At 40.7% G+C, this 26,746-nt stretch overlaps 1 protein-coding gene across 2 annotated transcripts; it reads left to right on the forward strand.

Moving 5' to 3' along the window:
- Positions 1–1,678: 1,678 nt before the first annotated feature.
- Positions 1,679–22,278, forward strand: MAB21L4 (mab-21 like 4). 2 transcript variants are annotated; one of them, XM_060242146.1, is made up of 5 exons: positions 1,679–2,286; positions 10,550–10,772; positions 13,080–13,233; positions 17,682–18,038; positions 22,108–22,278. In XM_060242146.1, the coding sequence occupies exons 1-5, from the start codon at positions 1,782–1,784 to the stop codon at positions 22,198–22,200; spliced, it is 1,332 nt and encodes a 443-aa protein (XP_060098129.1). In that variant the 5' UTR covers positions 1,679–1,781; the 3' UTR covers positions 22,201–22,278. The 2 variants fall into 2 exon arrangements, with proteins under 2 accessions (XP_060098129.1, XP_060098130.1); XM_060242147.1 differs by having other exon boundaries at positions 22,114–22,278.
- The last annotated feature ends 4,468 nt before the right edge of the window (positions 22,279–26,746 follow it).

Consider the following 26,746-nt stretch of genomic DNA (forward strand, 5'->3'; position numbering starts at 1 on the left):
ATGCCAAATTGAAAGCCACGAGGGAGAGGGCCTTCTCGATTACAGCTCCCCACTGGTGGAATCAGCTACCAGAAGAGGTACAGGCCTTGTAGAGCCTCAACCAGTTCTGCTGGGCCTGCAAGACCATCCTCTTCCAGTTGGCTTTTTAATGTGGAACTATTGTACCATCGCCATGAAAACTATGTTTTATATCAAGATGGTAGCACCAAATCAAATTGTGGTTTTAAATTGATATTTTAATTGCTGTTTTAAATGTAATTGTATATTTAATCAACTGTTATGAAATTGGGGTATTTTATTGTTGTATTATTGTAATGTTGTATTTTATGCTATGTAAGCCGCCCTGAGCCTGCTTCGGTGGGGAGGGTGGGATATAAATTAAAAATTATTATTATAATGTGTAGTGTGACCCAAAGCTCACTGACTTCAGTAGACTTAGAAGGATATAGTTCTGGTTAGGACTGAACTGCAAGGCTTCTTAAATGCATGCTAATACTTACCTAGAAGCCTGATCAGAGTAATCCAGAACACCTTGCTCTCTACACATGTGTACAAGCAATGGGCCTTGGGGTTCTGCAATCCACCAGAGGTCCTGACTCATGGGCTGAAGGCTTAGAGAATAGTTGAGGTGAAGACAACAAAACATTCAAATACCAATGTGCAAATACCATGCTCTTTTTGTAGTTACATCATGAAGTCAGAAAAGCAGTTCTTCACAGGGCTAATAATCCTTGAGAGAGCTTGAGCTGGTAGAACACCTGAAGCATTAGCTGTAATGTCCATGAGCAGCCCAATTCCTCTTTGTTTAGGTCTCCTTTCATCCCATTGAGATCTGTGGTATGATGGAGTGAATGAAATTGTTGTGAGCATCATATTATATATAGTAAACCAGAATGTGTCTGAGAACAACCAATAACAAAATAACAACAATACGATAAAAGCCATGAAACAAAATAAAGGCTTAAAAATGGGGACAACTATCAAGATTTGTTGTTTCAGTGTGCTGTATACTACCTTCATCTATTAATCTCAATGCACTTGCAAGTGTTTATTTAGAACAGAAAGCAGAAGAGAGCCATTTAGTTCTGGCCAATGTGAACTGTACACTTACATTTAAGACATAAAAAACCAAAAGCATTGTAGTATGATGTGTGAATGCCCTGACACAAAACAGCCACTCACCTAGTAACTTGCACACTTTACCACAAAGTAAAGACAATGAATATATGCCTCCGATGGCATTACCTATTAGATTTCCTAGTGAAATAGATCATACTCTTCCCATTGACTAACAGAAAACCAGTGTTGAATGAGTTAAGAGGTGTAAATTATAAGTTGTGAAAAGCTAAAAATCTTTGCAAGTTTAATCATACCTGCTTCACCCAGCATGGGTTAGCCTCACTTTAATCACAACGAACCATGTGTACTTATACCTGTTAACCCGGTTTTTCAGGCTTACTGGTACCAAAATAGGTAGTGAGACAACCAAATGTCTCACTTGGTTTACCTGAACATACCAGTTTCACAATGACTGTTTTAAAATAGCTTGGCACTCTATCAAGTATGTTACAGGAAAACATTACATTTATTAATGCTTCAATGGAATTTCACTCTACATGCTGCTCCTCCCTGTTCCTACTTGCTTTGCCTTGCCATTCCCCTCCCATTTGCAGGCATATCTATGTGTATACAGATGCATCAATGTGCTGTCTGATTCAAAGACATTCTAGACAGCATAAAGGAGTTTTCAGAAGGGGCTTCTTCTTTGCCACCCTTTAGTCATGGCTGCAAAGGTTCCTCAGTGGCAGAACTATCTTCAAGTCATTAAATCCCGTGAGGCCCAGAGAGTGGAGTGTTTCCAGAAAGCAGAGAACATTTTGCTCATTGTACTGGAAAGAGTCAATGCCATGGACCCTAGGTTCATAGTGGAATATTCGAGAAATCTGGAAGCCTTGGAGTTTGCACTCTGTGCCACTGAAGATGAAATAACTATGGAGGTTCCTTTGTGCATGGATGCTGATGATCTCCTTGTACAGGAGTGTTCAGGAGAACAGAGTGACTCTGAGAAAGTTACTCACGGAAACTACCAGATGCCAGGCTCTTGCTACTTGGCAGTACCAAAGGAAGGAAATCGGCTAGAAAAGTGGACCAAAGAAGATGTGTTCAGTATGGTTGGCAGCACTGAATCCAAAGGGCACATTTTACCAGGAAAGATCCTCCAACTTCTGAAAGACCTCATTGTGGCTGCCATCGTTTATTGCAAGCGTCAGTTCCTCATCAAGCCAGGTAATCTAAGAGGAAAACAGAAAATCTCTCTCTCTCTCTCCACCCCACCCCCCAGGCAGAGGGAGAGAGAGAGAGAGAGAGAGAGAGAAGAGGGATTGGAGGAAGAATTGGCAACTAAGATACAAGAACGTTTGATACAGAGGATCACTTAGACCAATGCCTATATGACCAGCTTTGGTGTAGTTGTTAAGAGTGGCAGATTCTAATCTGGAGAACTGGGTTTGATTCCCCAGTCCTCCACATAAAACCAGCTGAGTGACCTTGAGTCAGTCGCAGTTCTCTCAGAGCTCTCTCAGCTCCACCTACATCACAGCTTGTCTGTTGTGGGGAGAGGATGAGAAGATGTTTGTAAGCTGCTCTGAGATTCCTTTGGGTAGAGAAGGGCAAGGTATAAGACCTTCTTCTTCTTCTCCTCCTCCTCCTCCTCCTCCTCCGGGGGATGTTGTTTGACTGACCTGCCTGTGTGTATTTGTGCTGGAAATATATTTTTCCAAACACAGCTGACTTGAATTGTATAGGCTAAGGCAGGGTATGGCTCTTAAAATAAACACACTGAGTGCATAATGATAGTACTCACAAAAGGGAATAACCATAGGACTGGGTGGGGCTCCTTATTGTGAAGTCAAAATATCCGCTAGCTGCACTTTAGCTCTTATTCAGTAGAACTATAATAGTGCACTAATCTCTTCAGCTACAATAAATGGGTTGAGGAGGATAGCCATGTTGCAAATACTAATGATAATGGTAATAATAACAACATTTTTTGTTAATGTATAGGTATGTATTAAAATGCAAGAGTGGCAAACTCTTATTCAAGAAATAAAATATGGGTTGGTGTGTGCTTCTACTGCACAGTATCCCTTCTAGATTTTAATTTCATTAAGATTATGCAAAAGTTAGTTTGAAGACTTGGGTATCTCATCATTAACTGCATTATAAAAATCCCCTTTGAGATAGTCACACAATCACACTTGTATTATATTAAAGACTGAACAAATGATGAAACATATTTTGCTATGAACAAAATATTATATCTTTGAATACTCAGCAAATTTATATCACTACAACAGAAATGCAGCCCTGAGGGAAGACTTGAGGACTATGCAAATCTAATGAGCAACAAGTGCTGATTTATTGTGCAACCCTAAATTGATCATGTGTAAAGATAGGCTGTCAACGAAATAATTCAGTTTCTATTATGGGAAGAACAACACAAAAGGTGTGTGTGAGCAATGTCAAACTAGAGGTCTGGAAGCTATGTAATTCCACTGAAAAATTCTGAAAGTCATGAAGACTGCTGGATCTTTCTGTAGATGGCTACTCCAGTCAAATCACCTCTCAATAACTACCTTATTAATTGACGGAAAAACAGGATTGCCAAGTTCAATTCAAGAAATATCTGAGGACTTTGGGGGTGGAGCCAGGAGCAAGGTTGTGATATGCACCAATCCAGTTTATTGCATTAGCACATATTGCCATAGCATACAAAAACAGAATACTTCAGCTTTAATACAATAAGATACAATAAAACTCAATTTTAAAAACCAGATAAAAAATTTAAAACATCAGAAAAAATTTAACCGGTACCGCACAATTGATATGCACAATTGAATTCCAAAGAGAGTTCTGGCCATAACATCTAAATTTTAAATGCCTTCCCTCCATAGGAAATATTGAACAATAGGGGCACCTTCTTTGGGGTCCCGCTGGTCAAATCCTTTTGAAACTTGTAGGGTGTTTTAGGGAGAGGTACTGGATGCTATGCTGTGATTTTGGTTTCTCTACCTCAAAAAAAACAGACCTCCCCCAGCCCCAGCTACCCATGAATCAATTCTCCACTATACCCTATGGGAATCAGTCTACATAGGAAATAATGGAGTGCCCAGCGGACATTTCCCTCCCCCCCACTTTCTGATGACCCTGAAGTGGGAGAAGGACCTCCAAACCGCCTCTGGGGGATTCCCTGCTCCCACCAGGGGATTGGCAACCCTATGGAAGAACCAAAGGAAATGTGTTGTAATCTTGGCCACAGCATTCTTATATACCATACACCATGATAGAGCAGATGTACCAGATTGTTTTTGGCCAACTTCAATAAAAAGAGAATGGAACAAATCTGTCACTCAAAATGAAGACAAGCTGAAAGCAGAAAGTCACCATCAAGGTATTGTAAAATAATGTGGCACTTATGGAAGTGAAACCTGTGTATATTTGGGGGTTTTGCTTTCCCAATTTTGCACTTGCATTTTTGTGTTCTCTCTGTAGTGTTACTTTCGGTGATTTCTCTTTTGTGCTATTGCAAGGATGGATGTGGTTTGACCATAACTGGAACTGCATTGAGCAGTTAGAATTATATGTAGCCTTTTCTGAGATTCCATTTCTGAGATTCTGTGTATCTGCCACATATTTCCATAAAGGGAGTATATCAAACCATACTGCTAACTGTTGCAACAGGTTCGACTCAATTATTGTAGCAGAGAATATGGCTGATAGGGACTGAGGGCTCAGGAGACAAACATGTATTTAGCAGCTTGATAACACAACTTATTCTTTGAAAAAATGTGGACTTGGAACAGACACTGAGGGAGGCAGTTCTATATTTACATGAGGCGGGGTGTCAGTTCCCTCTCTAAACTCCCAATTCTTCCCTTCCCACCTGCAAACTCCCAAGGATTTATGTATCATTTCCTCAAGCATTGTTATGTTCTGAATACTATTATATATTCCTCTTGCAAGGAACTCAAGGCTGTGTACATGGTTCTCTGGTCTTCATGATGAGAGGTTGGGATAAGAGAGGGTGAGTGGGCCAAAGTTACCCCTTTAGCTTAACGGCAGACTGGTTTTCATGCCAACAAATAGTGACACTTTCTTCTGTTTGTCTAAAACTTGGCAGGCAGGATCTTGCGGATGGGAAGGAGTATAATTAGGGTTGCAAGCTCTGGGTTGGGAAATACTTTGAGATTTTGGGGGTGGAGCCTGGGGAGGATGGAGTTTGGAGAGGGGAGGGACCTCAGTAGGATATAAAACCATAGAGTTCACCCTTCAAAGCAGCCATTTTCTCCAAGGGAACTGATTTTGGTTGCCCTGAGATAAATTGTAATAGTGGGAGATCTCAAGGTGCTATCTGGAGGTTGGCAACCCTGGGTATAATGCCCCAAAATTATGTCCCAATTAGAAAGGGGGATAATTACAGCCAGAAACATGCTTCCACTGAAACCAAAACCAATAGAATAACTACAGTAAATTAACAAAATTTGAGTCAAGTGGCACCTTTAAAACCAACACAATTTTATTCAAAGTATAAGCTTTTGTGTGTATGCACACTTCCTCAGATGCATTGAAATGGAAGTTACCAATCCATACATATAGGCAGAGCATGAGCAGCAAATTAACATATAGCATATTAAAGTTGTATTTAAACATTTATTTCCTTCACTATGTTTCCCCCCAGAATTAAACCCAAACAAATGGTGAATGTATAAACTAAGCTTGTTATTCCAGTTTGGCCCTTGCATCTGTCAAACAACTTTAGTATGCTGTATGCTAATTTGCTGTTCACCCTCTTCCTATATGCATGGATGGTAAACTTCCATTTCAATGTATCTGAAGAAGTGTGCATGCACATGAAAGCTTATCAATTAAATAAAACTATGTTGGTCTTAAAGGTGGTACTAGACCCAAGCTTTGTTTTGCTGCTTCAGACCACCACGGCTACCCACCTAAATCTGTCTACAATGAATTAACCTATTTGAACAAAACCTAATCACAATTTTAAGAAAGAAAATGAAATTAATTGTTTAAAATGGTGCACATTTATGCAGGGTAGAGAGCCCCACAGTGTTCAACAGAGCAACTCTCAACAGAGTTACATCCTTTTACATCCACTGAACTTCCTGGCCAAACTTACAGTGTATTGTTTCTTAGTGGACTTCATTCTATCTCCTCTACTTGGAAATAAAGACTATGCTGTTATTACTAGTCTTGACAGGTTGGTAAGCTGTTTTATATAAAGGGAAAGCTTTGCACTAGCTTGCTTTGAGCCAAAGGACACCCCCACCTCGAATCCTTTGTTGGTCTTCAATGTATTCCTTACTGATGCAACAGCCTGTGTTGTCTCATTACAATTCAGTCCTGGTGTCTATGGCAAACAAGGAAAGAATACTAGGAAATCATTCCAACAGTTGAACTGTGGTTACAATCGCCTGATTCAGATTTCACAAGGCAGAAAGGGAATCTTGGGTATTGCATTATTTATTATCCCTTGATACAGGATCATATCTCAGCACTGAAGGATTCTGGCTGTTGTGTTACAGTAATAAAAGCAATACATTCAGATGTATCTGCTACAGATTCTGGGACTGTAGTTTAAGATAGGGCTACCAACAGGGATTTCTGGATTGACTACAAAGTTTGTTCTCATTTCCATTCCCTCCCTGGCACAGACCTGACCCTATGTACTGATTTGAGGTCTTGGAAAAAGATGAATAGAATAAAAAGCAAGCTGTGAGATGCAGGAAAAGAACCAACAAGCATAACCAACAAAAGGAACACTCACAGACAAGTCAAAGTCCAGACACTCCCCAGCCTCTTTCCCTGCTCCTCCTGCCACACCTACTTCTTGGCAAAATTTATTGGGATAAAAGCTTACATGAAAACACAAGGTTTACCAGGTGAATATGTCCACACTGAGGACCAAGCCAAAAATGATGATAGGTGATCTGCAACTGGAGATTCCTGGGGTTTTAAAAAGGGGAAGAGTAATTGTGAAAGGACTCAATCCAAGTCAGAACTGTAATGTGAGAGAAGAGAGGGATTAGTCCTCCCCCATGTAGTTTTGCTGATTAAAACCAACTGCCCTGTCATGATCTGTTGCCCACATAAGGGGACTGGCGAAGACACTGAGAGTTCTTGTACTTTTTCTCCTGCCAGTTCTTATCACCCTAGCAGGTTGGGGGATGATTCGATCAGCAAGACTATATGGAGGGGGAGATTTACATCCTTTTCCCCTCTGAACTGTAATCCCAATCCAACAGTTTTTTTCTTAATAAAAAAAATCTGGTAGGAAACTGGGTTTACCCCCACTTTGGCCTTCAGTGTCCTATTCCCCTTCCTGTAGACCCACTTTCAGAATAGGACCTTTATAATTTTTAAGGACCCTCTCAACTTGTTTCGATTATTAATGGTTCAATGCTGCTGCTCAGAGAGACCAAAGTTTCTGTTGTTACACCACTCTTCTTGAAGTGCCCCTTTGGCAGTCAAGGTATAAACGAATGATTTCACTTGAGATGAGGTGTATTTTGCTAGCTGTTTTGTTGCTGCTGCTTGCAGTAAGCACCGGGAACAAATTGCTAGGGTTGCTTGTTCAACTTTTGTTTTGGTTGATTTATGCATTATTTGGGGTTAAGCAAGCTAAAAGTCATTCCATAACCAGTTTACACTTTAGCTTAGATTTTAGAAAGAGCACATCACTCTTAGAGCTCTACATGTATAATGCATCCTTGTACTCACTGTAGGTTTAAATTAATACTTTCTTGTGGATAAGAATAACTATACAATCTGAATGAGAAAAATCCAGCTATAGATCACGTCTATTATTCTTATTCACTGCAAAGAATGCTCAAAAAACAAACAATTTCAGAGCTCAGATCCTCTGAGGAAACAATATGACAACGTTGTTGCAAGAAGCTGAACAGAGTTGTTAAAATTAGCAGGCAAATTGGAGAACAGGTTTGGCACCAGTGGCTCAGTGACTATAATTCAATGGCTATGAATCTTTCTACTGTCATAGCACCCAGGCTGGGAAGTACCTGGAGATTTGGGAGGTAGAGCCTGAAGGGGTGGAGTTTGGGGAGAGTCTTCAATGGGGTATAGTTTGATAGAGTCCACTTTCCCAATCAGCCATTTTCTCCAGGTGAACTGATTTCTGTTGTCTGGAGATCAGTTGTAATAGCAGGAGATCTCCAGCCACCATCTGGAGGCTGGCAACCCTAGGAAAATTACTTTAAGAAGACCAGAGTTCAAAACTCTGTGTGCCGTGGGACTAATTATGTGACCTTGGACCAGTCTCTCTCAGCCTAACCTACTCCATAGGGTTTTATTTATTTATTTGCTTCATTTATAGCCTGCCTTTTTCTCCAGTGGGGATCCAAAGCCTGCATCTTTCTCCTCTGTTTCATTTTACGCTCTCAACAACCCTATGTTGTAGGCTAGGCTCTGAGTGTGTGGCTGTCCCAAGAACACAAGCAAGTTTCCACAGCAGAGTGTGGTTTCAAACCAGGATCTTAAAGGGGGATAAAACAGATCCATGGAAGATAGTGGCTACTAGCTACAATGACTGAGGGGAACCTCTACATTCAGAGAAACTAAACCTCTGGATCTCAGAGCCAGGAGGCAACATCGGGGAAGACGCCCTGTTAGCCCTCCAGAGGAACTGGTTGGCCACTGTGTGAGACAGGATGCTGGACTAGATGGACCACTGGTTTGATCCAGTAAGGCTCTTCTTATGTTCCAGACTCTAGTCTGATGCTCTATTACACCAAACAGAATGAAGTAGGACATAATCAGGCATACTACCCAGAGCTCCTTGGATGAAGGGTGGAATAAAAATGTGCTAAAAAATAAAATCGGCAGAATCTGTCTCAGTTTATATCCTGTTTTGCCAGACTACATTTGGACTACTGTTGGCATCCTATCATTTTGGAAAATATTGCTTTTTTTGTGCTTAAATAAACTATATATTAGGGATTCAATACACCAGAGATCCAGAAAGCTATGTTCCACATCAAATATACATACAGCCTGTGTCCACATTGGAACAGCTTTTAAGAACAATGACTAGCTTTATAGATGTCATAATAATAAATATGTGGTCAGGATTTCCTAGCAACCTATCAGTTAAACAGAACCTGAAATACTATGGTTGAAATGGTATAGTGAAACAATGTGGGCATCTTCACCCTACAGGTTTATTTTTATCCTCTGCTCTTTGTTTGGATATAAGGAAGACTTTGAAATGCTGTATTCAGCAAATTATTCAACAAATGGAAAATACTGAACAGCGATAGCTTGGGCCTTTGCTTTATGAAAGTTCCCCATGGAGTGCTCTCCTGGAGGGACTTTCTCCTTGATGCCCAGGAGAAAGCCGACCTGAGGCTGAACAATGCGGGTTGTGGCAATTAAGACAGCAGCAGCAGACATAGGCTCATACCTTGTCTTCCCCTGTACTTCTGTTTGGTAGATCCCTGTTGGTGCTGTTTGGCTCAGGTTGACTCCTGGGATATTTTAATGGTTCATTCTGCCACTAGTGTGGAATATGCAAAAATACCAAGAAAGAACTTTGGTGGGGGAATATAAAATGGCTAAAAAAATCATGATAATAAGGAAACAACTACTTCAGAAGTGAAATTGTGGTTTTGATAGCACAATCGAAAGAGTATATGCATAGTTGAGTATATGCAAAATATATGAAAGAGGGTTGAAAAAGCACACACTGAGGGGGGAAAGCAGCCATTTGGTGTGTTAGGAAGGATGACTTTGGTAATGGGATTTGGAGCACACAAATCAGCACAATTTCCCACTAGTTTAATACAGAGGGAGAAAATACTTTGTGGCCAACAGGTTACAAGAATTATATACAAGCTTCTTTCAGGTATATTGATAGGGGGCACAATCCAGTAAAAGTTATTCACATTTAAGTTCCAGTGATAGCTATAAAAAAGAGCATTCAGCAGAAGCCTAAATATATTTATCCTTTAGAAAATGTGTTTAGAAGTGTAGCTTCTAACTTGTTTTACTGATTTCAACAAGACATTTTTACAAGTAACTTTTGCTGGATTGCATCTGGGGCATATTGTAACTGGCGACAGTGATCCAGGCATATTATACACATTGTTCATTTCTTTTGTGGGTTTATATTTAGTTCCTGCCATTTCTGATATCTGTGCTAACTCTCAAAGGAAATGAGACCTGACCTGGAATTAGAACAGAGGAGGCAACCCAAGGAGAGGGTTCCACTGATTGTGTCCATAGGGTTGCCAGCTTTTTCTTGGAAATCCCTGGAGATTTGGCTGTGGAGCTTGGGGAGGGCAGAGGGTTTTTTTGGGGGGGGGGGATGTGATGCCATGGCATAGAGTCCACCATCCAAAGCAAATCAGCCATTTTCTCCAGGGGAACTGATCTCTGTAGGGAATGCTGTAGTTCTGGGAGATCTCTAGACTCCATCTGAGAACTGGCAACCCTAGTTCATTCTCTTGTCCTTCTCCAGGTGAACTCAGTGCAGAGAGACTAAAGGAAGATGACATGCAGCTCCCATTGCTGATATCCAGTGGCTGGAAAATGATCTGCTTCAATATTGTCCCTGTAGCGAGGAGAAAACAGAATGCTCTAAAGTTCAACGACAACTGGCGAGAAAGAGGTTTTCCACAAGGCAGTCTATGGAAAGTCACTCAGGAGGCTGACTACATCCCTGCTAGTTACTATCATTGGAGGTAAACAAGATAGATACTGATTGTTCAGTGTAAGTTGTCTTTGGGGAAAGGATGTATTTCTGAGAGCCTTTGTGACATTCCTGCTGGCCAGACCTGATAGCTGATCTTCTGCCATCTTGCAGGGTCACCCTCTTCAGGCTTCAGAATGAGAATTTTCTAGTAGTGAGCAGAGAAGGGTGAAGAGCAGATTTCCTCATAGCCTGCACACTGACTAGGCCTATCCTTCTGTAGCAAAACTGCTTTTGTATACCTGAGGCAGGCTTGAGGACTGGAAGTGTATTTCTTTTGAAGTGATAGCAGAAATTCAATTGATTCCACCTATCTCCATCTTTTGATGTAACTCTAAAGTATTATGGTTATTTTCTATGATAAATAAATTGGGAGGGCAATGAAAACAAAATGCTGCAGAAACATAAACATTGTACTCAGCACTCCATTCTGCCAAGCCTTTATTTAACATTTTAATCAGCTCCAGAGTGAGCGAAATCTATTTTTGGTCCACCTCCCAGTTTAGCCTAACAAAATGATCAGACATTTACAGAAATGTTAAAATATGGATTTTGCATTGCAAATAAGCATCATCTGGGCTAATTCATAGCTAGGTCATTTTCAGCAGTGAAATAAAATTCATGTTTGCATTTTTCATACTTGTAAACAGAACAAAAAAAGCAATGCTGATTATAATACATATTTCATTTTACAAATGGGTCCTACTCCATATGTACCACTCTGAAGAATTTTGTTACAGACCAAACTTGCAAAATGTTACTTGTTACTTGCAAAATGCGCTTAATGCTGCAGCTTGGAGTTCAGGTTGGCAAAATGCATGATTTCTCCGCCTGTAGGGAAAAGCGGATTCTTCCAGAACCCATTCATTACCACAGAATGCAGGCCATGCCATGTTTCCATATGAGATATAAACAAGCTGGATGCATATTCATCAGGGGTTATTAGGTATAGGCTTCAGAAAAAGTGTTTGGATTAGGTAATCAATTCTTGCTGTAATTCTGTGATAGATTCTATATTATAAAATGACAGTTCTTGGGGGAATTAATCCAGTATCAAGAGTTTCTGCAGTATACTAAACAATGCCTGATCCACTTTTAACTACCAAAGAAGACATCTTCATGACTTTCCTAGGTAACTTGTTGTGACATGAGTATCTCCTCATTATCTCTTCAGAAAACCTCTGAAGGTTGGGAATCAAGGAGCAGATTATGTACATTTTATAAAAAATAAACCAGATGCTATTTTTAATTCTTAATTACAATGTTTTGCTCATGTACAAGATGTTACCACTTTGGTGTGGAGAGGTACAGATTTGGAAACCAGGTTCTAGTGATTACACAAGACTGACAGTTGCAGGGAAACAGTGCTGTTTGGGTCCAAAATAAGGACCTACACTTGAGACATCATTTACAGAACATGAATCCAATTTTTCACAGAGCCTAAGCAGCAGAAAAAATGGAGAAGTATAAGGTCATCTAGTTCTTATCACCAACTGGAAACATTTTTTTAACTGCCCTTTGAAAATCTTTGTGTTCTTCATCTTTTCTATCAATGGATGATAGAATGTTCTATTGTAGTATAGTTTGGATAATGCTATGACACTTGCACAGACCATGGCAGACTATGGCAGCAGATCAAAAGAACACGTTATGCATATTTCAGTATACATAGATCCATTGGGTACAGTTGTCTTCATTATGATAACTCTGCCCCAGCTTGTTCTCCCCAAAACTCACTGAAGTATCCACCTCAGAAACAGAGGTGTTCATTCCTTAAAGAAGTGCTTGTTTAACAATTTGAATGTCATCTTAGAAGAAGAGTGTGGTGGTGGAGGATGAGGTAAACTTTGTGGTTATTAGCTGGCCCAGAGGACAAAATTTAGTATAGTTTAGTATGAGAAACTATCTGGAACCTATATAAATTGAAAAGCTGCAGCACAAAGTTACAGCATGAAAAATAGTTTTTCTTTCACATATAGGGTAGGTACTCCATTCAAATAAGAGAAAGTGACCACCATTTCCACAATCCCTATACTCTCCATGTAGCCATCTCTACAAAAGGGCACTGGCTTGGAGTATTAATGTGCAGGGATAATTGTTAACTGGTACCACCAACTCTCATCATGAATGTCAGCACTGTTTTATACATATATATTATTTTAGAGTTTTACACCTTTCTTTGCAACATAATTTAATGTCACATGTTTGACTTTGTAAACTGAACTGTATTTAGTGCAAAATTAAACACCACACTGAAACAAACTGAAAGCAAAGGATTTCTGCTTCTGTCTCTTGTTAGATATTCCACCAGTCGACCCATCCTGAAACTCCTTCAGATTATCAGCACCCGAAAGGGTTACTGTCTGGACAGTCTCTGCCTCCTTGAACAAGTCAACCATGAGTACTGGAGAGAAGAAGGCAAGAGCAAAGGGCTTACTTTTCACCACTTAAAGGTAGGTTTTTCTGCACTGCCTATGTTGTAATGTGCCAAAAGGTGTCATACAAACCTAGGATGTGTGGATGAGACAACCCATCTTCTATTTTTTTTTAAAAAAAATTCCAATTCCTGCCCTTAAGGAATACTGGGACAGCATTTTGCTGCTACGGTCTACACTTGCATTTGCAAATAGCCCACAAATTATTGCATAATTATCCCTGATCCCTCTTTGCCTCTCATCTGTCTCCTGCAGAAGCACCTTGGACACCACAGTGCTGCCATATAAGTAAGAGATAGAAGTAGTGTAAGAGGACAGGGTCAGGGCCTTCGATCGATAGCCAGCACTCTGCACAGTGACTCGTATGAATGAACTATAGTGAAGCAGAAACACCTTATCAGCTGTTTACTTTAATGCATTCATATATCTAACAGCCATTAGTAATTCCTCATGTGGATCAAAAAATGTACACAACAGGACTACCCAAGGCAAAACTACACATTTCTGCAGACCTGGAGGAAACACCAACTAAGGAAGGAAGGAAGGAAGGAAGGAAGGAAGGAAGGAAGGAAGGAAGGAAGGAAGGAAGGAAGGAAGGAAGGAAGGAAGGAAAAAGTTAAAGGGAAGGATTTTAAAAATCTCCTTAAAGTAATAGAAGGAGGGAAGAAACCATTCCGTATATTATAAGAATCTCAAGACATGAACTAAGAACATAAGATTAGCCCTGCTGAATCAGACCAATGTTCCATCTAGTCTAGCATCTCGTCTCACACAGTGGCCAATCAGTTCCTCTGCACGGCCAACAACAGGGCATAGAGCCCTAGGTCTTCCCTTAATGTTGCCTCCTGGCTCTGGGATTCAGAAGTTCAGTGCTTCTGAATGTAAAGATTCCCCTCAGTCACCATGGCTAGTAAACACCAATAGGCCTATCCTCCATGAGTCTATCTAATCCCCTTTGAACACTGTTTGTTCTTGTGGCCATCACTACATCCTCTGCAGGAAATTTGACATTTTAATTTAATGTGTAAAGTAGTATTTCATTTTGTCTTTCCTGAACTTACTGCCCATCAGTTTTATTGGATGCCCTCAAATTCTAATATTTTGGGAGAAGGAGAAAAATTTCTGCCAACTTTCTCCATCCCATGTATAATTTTATAAACCTCTATCATGTTATCTCTTAGCTATCTCTTTTCTAAATGGAAAAGTCCCAGACTCTCCAGCCTTTCATCATAGGGAAGGTGTTTGAAACCCCTAATCATTTTGGTTACCCACCCCACCCTGCCGGAGCTTTCCAGCTCTGCAATATCCTGTTTGAGATATGGTGACCAGTATTCCAAATGAGGCTGCACCATAGATATCCGCTTGCAGAGAGGGCAGGAGAGAAATTTAAAGTAAATAGAATATATATATATATAGGGGCATTACAATATTGGCTGTTTTATTCTCAATCACTTTCCTAATCATCCCTAACATAGAGTTTGTTCTTTTCACCATAGAGTTTACCCTTTTAATATTATTCTTAATAGATTATTTCTGTTTCTTTAGCTTGTTATCTGTCACCTTCTCAGGGTGAAAGCAGGTGGGAATCCAAAGCCAGTCCAAGGTCAAAGTCCAGGTAGTCAAGCAAAATCACAAACTGGAATCAGAAGTCAGTGTCCAAAAGTCAAAGGGTCAGGATGCAAAGGAATTCAAGCAGGTCAGGGTCTGGAATCAGGAAGGAGCGTGGATGCAAGCCAGATAATCAGCTTGTTGCTTCCATGAGGCTACCAGGTCCTGGGTGGGAATTATACGGGAGCCTCAATCAGTCTGCTCCCTGGGTGGCAGTGTCTCTGCTAGAACTCAGGGCTGAGAGATCTGAAGCATCAGCATGCCTCATGACTTCACTCTGAAAGTTCTTTCCGGAGCCTGCTTTGAACTTTTGAGATGGGAGGGGGAGAGCCTGGAGGAGATTGATTGTAACAACTGGTACTAGTGCCTGGAATGTGGGGAGTGTGATTGATGGGCCAGCTGCTGGTTGTTCAGCTGAGAAGCTGGTTGACAATTCTTCCAGGTCTGTGAACCCTTCCAGCTCCCCCTCATCAGGGCTCATGACATTATCTGTTTTTATTGTAAGCCACCTTGGGACATAATTACTTAAATAAAGAAATGCAAGGTGGAGAGACAAAGACACCTGTGTTATGATTAGAGAAAACAAGCATGTAGATGTACTGTGAAGGCTTCAAATTTCTTAGGGATGCTGGCTCCATAGTTTAAGAAACCTATTTTGAAGAGCTGGTGTTGTATTCCTGGCACTGTCTGTATGGATATTTTGGACTATTTTTGTTAATATTGTCTCAACTTCACACTTGCTGTTTTTACAACAGCAAGTCTCAACATGCTTTTTTCAAGAGATCTTATGTGGCTGGCTGGTTTGTGTTACTGTTTTTAAAACATTCTTCATCTATCATCTCTCCAAGAGAGATAACATGGGGCAGCCAGGCATGTTTTGCAGAATCTGGGTGTGTGCCATTAAGCTTACAGACATTTTACTTCTGTACTTGTTACACCTTGTAATTTTAGCTGGCTACAATATTCTAGAAAGAATGCCCATTTTCAAATAAGCATGTTTTAGATGCATGCCTTTTTCGTTCTGCTTTGTTTGCCAGTTCTACTCTTAATTGGTCTGAAATTAACAAAGCTTTCCTTAACAGAAGAACATAAGAGAAGCCATGTTGGATCAGGCCAGTGACCCATCCAGTCCAACATTCTGTGTACACAGTGGCCAAAACCTGTGTGCCATCAGGAGGTACACTAGGGATCAGCACTCCAGAAGCCCTCCCACTGTTGCCTCCCCTCAGCACTAAGAATACAGAGCATCACAGCCCCAGGCACAGTTTTCCATCTATACATTATGAGTAACAGCCACAGATGGATCTCTGCTCTATATGTTTACCCAGTCCCCTCTTGAAGCCATCTGTGCTTGTAGCTGCCACTGCTTTTTCTGGCAGTGAATTCCATGTGTTAATTACTCTTTGAGTGAAGAAGTACTTTTTTTTATTTGTTTAAGTGTACTGTTCATTAATGTCATTATGTGCCCACAAGTTCTTGTATTGTGAGAAAGGGAGAAAAGTACTTTTTTCTCTAACTTTGTAATTTTGTAAACCTCTATCATGCCACCCTTGAATTGTCATTTCTCCAAGCTAAAGGTAAAAAGATAGTCCCCTGTGCAAGCACCAGTTGTTTCCGACTCTGGGGTGACATTGCATCATGACATTTCCACAGCAGACTTTTAATGGGGTGGTTTGCCATTGCCTCCCCCAGTCATCTATGCTTTGCCCCCAAGTAAGCTGGGTACTCATTTTACTGACCTCGGAAGGATGGAAGTGAGTCAACCTTGTGCCAGCTACCTCAACCCAGCTTCCACCAGGATCAAACTCAGGTTGTAAACAGAGCTTAGACTGCAGTACTTCAGCTTACCACTCTGCACCACAGGGCTTTTCAAGCCACAAACCTCTTTAAACTTTCTTCACAGGGAAGGTGTTCCATCCCCTTAATAATTTTAATTGCCCTTTTCTGTTCCTTTTCCAATACTATCTTTTTGAGATGTAGTGACCAGAACTGTACACAGTATTCCAAATGAGGCTGCACCATAGATTTATACAGGGGCATTATGATACTGGCTGGTTTGTTTTCAGTCCCCTTCATAATAATTCCCAGCAGAGCATTTGCTTTTTAAAAATTGCAGTTGCACATTTACTCGACATCTTTAGTGAGTTATGTACTATGACTCCAAGATCTCTCTCCTGGTCAGTTACTGCTGGTTCAGACCCCAACAATGTATATTTATTGTTCGGATTTTTGGCTTCAATGTGCATTACTTTGCACTTGCCCATGTTGAACCTCATTTGCTACATTGATGCCCACTCTCCCAGCCTCGACAGATCCCTCTGGAACTCCTCAGTCCTGCTTGGTTCTGACCACCTTGAACAACTTAGTGTCATCTGGAAACTTAGCGAAATCATAAGTTAAAAAGCACTGGACCTAGTACCAAGTTCTGTGGTACCCCACTACTTACCCCCTTTAATTTTGAAAACTGCCCATTTATATTCACTCTGTTTCCAGTGAATTAATCAGTTTTTAATCCATAAGAGAGATTCCCCAGTATTACTGTTCCTCTCCAGACTACAGAGATCAGTTGCCCCAGTGAAAATGGATGCTTTGGAGGGTTGACTGTATGCATTGTACTCTATGCATTGAGATCCCTGTCCTCCCCAGGCTCCACTGCCAATCTGCAGAAGTTTTCCAACCTGGATCTGGCAACCTAACCCTCATCCCCAACTGGTGGCCAAGGGTGGGGGGAACCTGGTAACCCTAACTGACATAGAGATTCTGCTCCTTAATGAGAAACACTAGACCTTGTTAAATATTTGATAGATTTGCATTTTTTTTTGCATTAGCTTTAACAAGCTATTTATTTTTCCTCCTAGATGGTGTTGCTCTGGGCCACTCACTTTTTCTCTTCCCCTGAAGACTGGGTGAATCTGGAAGGGTCTGTGTATCGTCTTCTGGTGATTTTGCTGTGCTGTTTAGTGATCAACCATCTCCCACATTTCCTGTATCCTGAACAAAATTTGTTCCAAGGAGAAGATGCAGACCTGAGTTCATTATACTCCAAAGTGGAAAGCTTTGCTAACAATCCGAAATATTTCCTGAAGTTCCATTTTTCTGGAACAGAATATAAAATGCACCACCAGACAGATATTGGTTTCAAAGCTTTACTTCGCCTCCCAGCTGAAGATAAAGCCTACTGGGACACTGCCTTCTTTGATATGCTTCTTAATAAGGTAATCTATTCATAAATGCAGAGTTTGAAGTTTATATGATGGCATTCAAATACTCCTTGCCTGCTTCAGAGGGAGCCATGTTGGTCTGCAGCAGAAGAGCTAGATTTGAGTCCATAAGCTCCTTAGAGACCAACATGATTTCTGGGGTATGAATTTTCAAGTCAGAGCTCCCTTCATCAGCTAATCTGCTGTAAAGAGCTACTGGACTTGCATCTAGCTCTTTGCTTTTTGGCTGTTAATTAGATCCTGGGACTTACCTATGACTGGCTTCCAAGTGTAACCATTGTTTCAGATGACCCATTAACAAATGGCTCATAGAGTTATTTATTAGTTGCTCATAGGTAAACTGATTTTCATAAAAATATGTATATGAAAATCATTTCATTTATTTATTTCATTGGGTTTATACCCTGCTGTATCCCAAGACAGGCTTAAGGCAGCTTATGGTGAACGGATATAAAAAACAACAGTGCCATATAGTAAAATTATTTAAAACTATCAATCATCAAACAATAACCAACAGATAATAAGAAAAAGATGGCAGAAAATCAGTAAAAATGTCTCCTGTAAGATGACTATTCTAGTGATGATTCTAATGTGCAGTTCTGTGGGCAGGCGATGCCAAGATGGACTGAATGCCCAATGCCTCTACTGAAGGCCTGGTGGAATGGTCTGTTTTACAGGCCCTGGAGAATTGTAACAGGTCCCACAGGGCCCTGATCTCACATGGGAGTGTGTTCCACTAGGCAGGCCAGAGCAGAAAAGGCCCTCACCCTAGTCTTTTGGGTCAAGGACTACCAGTAGATATTGATCAACTGAATGAAAGGCTTTCTGAGGCACATATAAGGAGAGACTGTCCTGTAGGTATGGTAGTCCCAGGCCACATAAGGCTTTAAATGTCTGTACCACAACCTGATTTTACGTGACGTCATATGATATGAAATCAACACGAATCAACATAATAAGAAAAAAGATGGCAGAAAATCAGTAAAAATGTCTCCTGTAAGATGACTATTCCAGTGATGATTCTAATGTGCAGTTCTGTGGGCAGGCGAGGCCAAGATGGACTGAATGCCCAATGCCTCAGTTAGATGACTATATTGTAGTATCTTGCATCTATCTCCTGCATCTAGCTCCTGTAGTATGTACCACCTTCTTGTATTTCAACAGACCAGGTGTCTGAATCTTGAAATTGCAATTATTGCATTTACGTAATCTAAATTTCACATTGAGGAGAGATTATTAAAATATTATTTGTGGATAACTATTCTAGAAAATGGACATACCTCCCTGCTGAAGCTTTATGACTTAAGCTACGAAAACATTGTTGTCTTAATGAACTGGCTTAGCTTCCTTTTAAGATAAGCAATTGAAACTGTCCTCCAGGCTACTGGGAAGAGTTAATGGTGTGTCTAATTGATACATGGGAGTTAATGAAAAACATACACAATTAGAAGTCAAATTGAAACTAGCAGCCCTTTCATGCCTCAACTCGCTACCTTTCCTCAAGGCTACAGTTAAACAGTGGCTGTGCTTTTCTTCAGATGCAGTAGGATGCTTATTTTATTATGTTTTTGAGATTCACTCTGGATGCCCCCCAGTCCTGACACTCAAGGGGGATAAAGGCAAACTATAGGACATTTTGGAAGTCATTAATTCATAGGGTCACCATAAGTCAGAAGTGGCTTGACAGCACTTAACAAAAACATACATTACAAAGCAGCCATATGTAGAGAAGTCCTAAAATGCTCAGTTGCATTCAGAAGCACCTGACCTCATTCCAAAGGAAGAGTGTATGGGGGGTGGGGGTGGGTGTAGATTAATTCCCTGCCAAACATTTCTCTCCTGAAATTTCCTCTCAGTTGCTTTTATTCCTGCCATATTCTGGATCCATGTCTACTTTGCAAGCATTGACCTGGAGTCCTGTGGTGAGTCAATGGAAAATGGGCTGGAGGAGAACGGTTAAGCATCCTACATATTCTCTGGTGCAAAATTTCCCCTCTGAACTTCACTTTCTTATATCTGGCTGCATTGTAACATGTTTGAGTCACAGACCCATTTTTGAGGTTAAGGGATAATGAGCTGACTTTTCCCTCTGTTATTAGGTGACCTAGGAAGTAAAAATCACCATGTTTTCAGGAGAGAATGGCTATTTTAGCATGCACAACAGGGGGAAGAGATGTATTCACAAGACAGTTTTACAAACTGAAAGCTGAGAGGAAATCTCTCTTAGGGCTACTCAGTTCAAAAATGGCTTGCTGGGTGTAAAGTGTAGATGACTGGGGAAGGCAATGGCAAACCACACTGTAACAAAAAGTCTGCCAAGAAAATGTCATGATGTGATGTCACCCCATAGGCCGATAACGACTCAGTGCTTGCACAGGGGACCACCTTTACTTTAGATTGGTCTTCATACAGAGACTATCACAGGGACCATATAACCTTCTTTCCTGACTTCTCTTCCTTGTCCTGAGAATACCAGGATGCTGAATTCTTAGAATCATATAGTCCTCCAAAGGCCTGTCTTCTTGTGTGTGCTTGCTATCAGCAAGCATCAAGATGCTTCCAAGAAGTAGGTTTCCATAAATCATTGTTTATCTTGATGGCATAAGAGAGACAAAGTGTCTCCCAGCAGACTGCAACTGATGTGAAAGCCAGTCTAGATGAGACAGGAGAGATCTCTAAATCTTTTTTTTTAAGTCAGAAGTAGCAGGTAGATGGGAAACCCAACTGGAGCCATGGTACTGAGAAAAGGATAGTTTAATCCCTGCCCCCATATGCCATTTTCCCAGTCTAAATCATGCCCCCTTACAAACTGCTGTTTGTCATGCAGGGGAAAACATATAGGTATGTATTTGGTGCCTAACTCTTTTTTGATCACAAAACAGGCAGATAGTTTCTAGGAGGGAATTTATGTGCAATGGTGTGCATAGAAAGGGTATATCCTTTCCCCAAAAACCCGCTTTTAATTTTTTTTTTAAAGTGGAAGACCTTTAGGCATGGATGAGTTGAAGCAAGGTTTCAATTATAATTACATCACCTTTGAGATCATGGCTACATAAAATGGAAATAAGATCAACTTTATCACTTAATAACTTTGGTTTCCATAGTCAGGAGAATCACTTTTGCTGTAGTGGCAGATGAAGGTGGGGTTCCATGCATAATAGTATCTTGGCAGCACACACTTGTAGGACAGCAATTGGCAGATGCATGGAGGCTTGATACCAAATGTATTGACTTAGCATATATATAGACCACACTTTACATAAAAATGCTCAAGGTGCTTATAAAATCAAAATACAAAATACTATTAAATAAAATTATCTAAAGTTAATTAATAAAGTGTCAATAAGCAGAATAAAACAGATTCTAGGCAGTCCTTAAAACAATATCTGAAGAAAGGTAAGGCAGTAAGCAAGTGATTTTAGGTGACACAAGTGAGGGATTTAGTGATCCCAGGGCTAGGGTTGAGTTCATATGAGCAAGAGAGTAGAAATCCACTGGGGTCTGATGAGCAGGGGACTAATGAGAGGAATGGGGCAGAATGGATGGAAAGAGGTCCTATGCCAGGACCTGCACCTACTATTCAATGGACAAGGTGAGGAGGAAGAGGGGGAACCCTCAGAAAAGTTCAGGAGCTGTGCTCTTGTGGGTTCCTGCTGAATTCAAGGCCTGCCCTATACTATAAGTGATTAATTATGTGGCTATGTGTAGCATGAACATATGTGTGAGAGATAGAAGAATGGATTCCACCAGAGCTCAAGAAGCTCACAGGATAGGCCATTAAGTCCATAAGGACACTGCTACATTTTGAAGGGAAAAGAATAGGCAATATGTTTAAATATCTCACCCAAGGTCACCTATCTAGAGAAACATCTATTGCCTGCCAAAACAGGAAACCTTTTCTTCCATGGACATTTCATCATCAGAAATAAAGTACAAGCAACAAATACAATGCAATGAAGATTATCCACCTTAGTTCACAACATTTAGTCTTTTGTCCAGTTGCAGAGGTAAAGATGTCAGAATGAAGTGTCATCCCATTGAACAAGTAATTTTTTTTTGTCAGTTTCAGATGTATGAGATTACGGACACACAGCGGGTTTCTGCTATGTCAAGCATCCTGTCAAAAACCAAGAAAGTGGTAACTAATCAGAGTTGAAAACATCACTGTTCCACCATGGAGTCTGTACCTGGATGGATTTGCTTCACATTTAGCATTTCCAGTGATCAAAATCCCTACTTAGACTACTTACTTGAGAATCTGGCTCATCATCTGCTTCATCAAGAAAAGGACACACAGAAAAAGACAACCTGTGACTGTCACCAGGTGGCAGTAGCCATTAGGGATAATGGCTCCATTTTTCTCCATTTTTTAACAGAACAAGTGAATGCACACAGTAGATAGAAGTAACTTTTTCTGCACAATACAATGTGCAATCTGAGAGTATTCAGAATCTGCAGGAAAAGCTAGAGCTATCAAATACACAGAGGGAAATGCAACCTACCTCCAAATCCAGTGAGGTAGATTTCTTTTACTCTCTCTCACATTTGCAGACTTGGTGATAACAATGACAGCAGATGAACTTGCCCTCACACAGGTGATGCCTTCTCCTGTAAAAGCACAAGATGCTTTATCTGAAGGAAGAACAAACATTGTTTCTATAAGCCTGATGACTTCCAGGGATCTACTGCTCCAGAAAGTGTTTCTAAACTTGGCCAGCTCCTCCTTTATCCCAAAGTTCTGATGAGCCTAATCAGTAGGTATATGCATGTTAGGGTATATCTGTCTCCATATCCCTCCAAATGCAGAGAGCATCTGGTTAGAAGACAATAGTTGTGGGCTCTGTCTATGCATGTGTGTATGTGCTTTAAACACAGATGTGGGGGCTCTGACAATTTCATCCTAAGTGGAACTGCATCCATCTGACTTCAGCCTTGGAAAAAGTGTAAGTGATTCGATTGCACTGTGAGAAGCTTTACTGCAGCAGCTATTCTGGGGATTATAATTAATTATTATAGTAATAATCCAATAATATATCTTGTTCTTCTGTAAGCCATGGTGTTTTGTATACACACACACACACACACACACACAAAGCACGTTTATAATGTATACTTTTACAAAAAGATTTATTTACTCCTGATGCTTCTATGTGGACCTGGTTACTTGTAACATTCATTATAAGTCTCTAATCCTTATTTGTGGGCAAAGTATATCATATTAATGCAGTCCTTCATAAATCAAAAGACCTTGTATCTGGGCATTAAATTAATTCCTTCTTACCAGTTCCTGGCTCAGAGTTTTATTGTTATATACAGTTACTGTAAATGTATCATTTTATAGATGCTGACAAGATAAATGAGCTGGATATTATATTTTAATAGTTTGAATACATATCTTTGCCATATGTTTGTAATTTATCAGAAACATGCTCAGTTATAAGATTACTACCTGCGTGAGGTCACCCAACAGTATTAAAAAATGGGCCTGCTACCATAGGTTATGCCCCATGGTTATCTGGAGTTATTCACAAGCTACACCTCTGAAAGACTGTGATGGGAGAACCTATGAGCATAGAACAAACACAGTAAACTGCTGCAATTTCATATGCCATTGTGAGGTCATTGCTGAAAAGTCCACGGATCCCTTTCCAGAACCCTTTACATAAGCCAATATACTTTTCCGCCTAAACAAACATTCTGTAACCATTTCCATGCCAACCCCCCCCCCCCCCCATTTAGGTAGATTATAGTCTTTGTCAAGAAACTCTCTTCAGCAAACAAACACCATACTGATATAAAACATCCTGATTATATACGGAATTGAATGTTCATGGTTTTAACAGAAAAATGTTTTTCATATCCCTAAAAGCCACTTGAAGATAAGAAGACATAAGACGCACATAAGAAGAACCCTGCTGGATGAGACCAGGGGTCTATCTAGTCCAGCACTGTTTCACAAAGCAGCAGCCAATCACTGCTGTCAAGTCTGCTGTATTTTGGTCAAACTGCATTATCCTAACATTGGTTCAGAAGTAAAGGGTTCTGGGTAAACCACACTGAACACCGAATGCTGCTAGCTAACTTTCCTCATCCCCCCACTGTCCCTTTGTTGTGTAGCCTGCTTTGAAATGGTGATATGGGAACAAGATAGTGGAGCCTTCTCAGGCAGAGTGTCTGTGGGGGTGTGAAAGCGCCAAGGCCTCAGCTTGGGAAGGAAGTAGTAACATCCTGATGTGAATATACCCTGCATAGAATGCCCCTCCCTCAGGAATCCTTTTGATCTATACCTTAAATGCTTGGTTAATGTCTATGTACCCCAGTCCTTCAATCTCTATCATGGTCTATAGTTCTGTCTCCAATAAACTAGTAACTTTGTTTCAACCAAAGACTCGTTATTGAATTCAGCCGACTTGACAACTGCCATGGAGGGCTAACAAACAGGATAGAAGCAAAGAGATGCTGGCTCCTAGTATTGGTATTCAGAGGATTAGTACCTGTGAACATGGAAGTTCCCTTTAGTCATGGCTAGTAGCTACTGATGGACCTATCCTTCACCATTCTAACAGCCAGGGCTTTTTTTGTAGCAGGCACGCCCTTGCATATTAGACCACACCCCCTGATGTAGCCAGTCCTCCTGGAGCTTACAGTAGACCCTGTAAGAAGCGCTCAGTAAGCTCTTGGAGGATTGGCTATGTTAATGGGGTGTGGCCTAATATGCAAGGGAGTTCCTGCTACAAAAAAGCCCTTCTAACAGCTTTCTAAATAATAAAGCACAGCACTTCATGCATCTGATGAAAGACTTGTCACAATATGTTAATCTTTAATGTGCCATGTTTTTTCCCCTGAGCAACACAGCCAGAGTTCTGAAAGATTGGAGAACATAGGACCATAGAGTCAAAACTGACATTGTAAACTACAGTTCTAAATGCCACTATGAGGTCATTTTTGTGGATTCTTTCAGCTCTCTCATTCTCATATCACACAGAGAGACAGAAATAAGGCTGAGTGGTACTTGAAATCATGATTCAATGATCACAGGTTAGTACAGGATTGTCTATAGTTAATAGTGCCTAAACTTTGTCTGTAATGGATGATTTGTTAAAAATGGTACTCGAAATATTTTTGTATTCTTGTTTCTATAGGACTTTAGGATGTATTCTACAAGCTGGATACTTCTTTTTTTTAAGATTATTTCACATAGTCAATGACTTTATGAAGCCTTGCAGACATTGGCACATTTGTGGTAAAATTATCGGGGCCAGAATCATTGTAACTCCAGCAAATTTTGGCAGAAATACTGAATTTCAAGGATTTCTTACCCGAGTAGAAAAAGGGGCTATATCTAGACTTTTTGGTTTCCAGGAATACACAGAGCAAGGGACTGATCATAATTGATTTGAGCACAGATCATGGTTCACAGAGGAAATCTCCTAGCCATGCCAAGATCTATTTCTCCACTTCGTGTAACTCAAGATCACAGCTTACAGTAACACCTGTTTTTCCAGGTGAACTGATCTCGATCACCTAGAAATCAATTGTAATAGCAGGGAATCTCCAGCCAGCGCCTGGAGGTTGGCAACTCTACATGCAACCAATGATCTGTGTCTCTTGTCATGCTCAGGAGATTCCCCAGATATGCAGAAAAATGCAAATTTTTAAATTAAACAAAATAAAACAAAGACCCCCTCCTCCCCCCAAAAACCCACACCCACTTGAGTGTGATAAAGACTGAATATGCTCCAGGAACATGAAATGTTGTGAGCAGTTAACGGTTAGGCTGCCAGTCTCCAAGTGGACTAGAAGAGATCCATGGAAATGAAAATAAACCAACAACAGGTCCGGATGGCATACATCCGAGAGTTCTGAAAGAACTCAAAGTTGAACTTGTGGATCTTTTGACAAAAATCTGTAATCTTTCATTGAAATCTGCCTCCGTTCCTGAGGACTGGAAGGTAGCAAATGTCACCCCCATCTTTAAAAAGGGTTCCAGAGGAGATCCGGGAAATTACAGGCCAGTCAGTCTGACTTCAATACTGGGAAAATTGGTAGAAAGCATTATCAAGGACAGAATGAATAGGCACATTGATGAACACGGGTTACTGAGGAAGTCTCAGCATGGGTTCTGTAAGGGAAGATCTTGCCTCACTAACCTGTTACATTTCTTTGAGGGGGTGAACAAACATGTGGACTAAGGAGACCCGATAGATGTTGTTTACCTTGACTTCCAGAAAGCTTTTGATAAAGTTCCTCATCAAAGGCTCCTTAGAAAGCTTGAGAGTCATGGAGTAAAAGGACAGGTCCTCTTGTGGATCAAAAACTGGCTGAGTAATAGGAAGCAGAGAGTGAGTATAAATGGGCAGTCTTCGCAATGGAGGACGGTAAGCAGTGGGGTGCCGCAGGGCTTGGTACTGGGTCCCATGCTCTTTAACTTGTTCATAAATGATTTAGAGTTGGGAGTGAGCAGTGAAGTGGCCAAGTTTGCGGATGACACTAAATTGTTCAGGGTGATGAGAACCAGAGAGGATTGTGAGGAACTCCAAAGGGACCTGTTGAGGCTGGCGAGTGGGCGTCAGCGTGGCAGATGCAGTTCAGTGTGGCCAAGTGCAAAGTAATGCACATTGGGGCCAAGAATCCCAGCTACAAATACAAGTTGATGGGGTGTGAACTGGCAGAGACTGACCAAGAGAAAGATCTTGGGGTCG

Source organism: Heteronotia binoei, chromosome 6, assembly GCF_032191835.1.
Source record: "Heteronotia binoei isolate CCM8104 ecotype False Entrance Well chromosome 6, APGP_CSIRO_Hbin_v1, whole genome shotgun sequence".
Taxonomy (NCBI): Eukaryota; Metazoa; Chordata; class Lepidosauria; order Squamata; family Gekkonidae; genus Heteronotia; species Heteronotia binoei.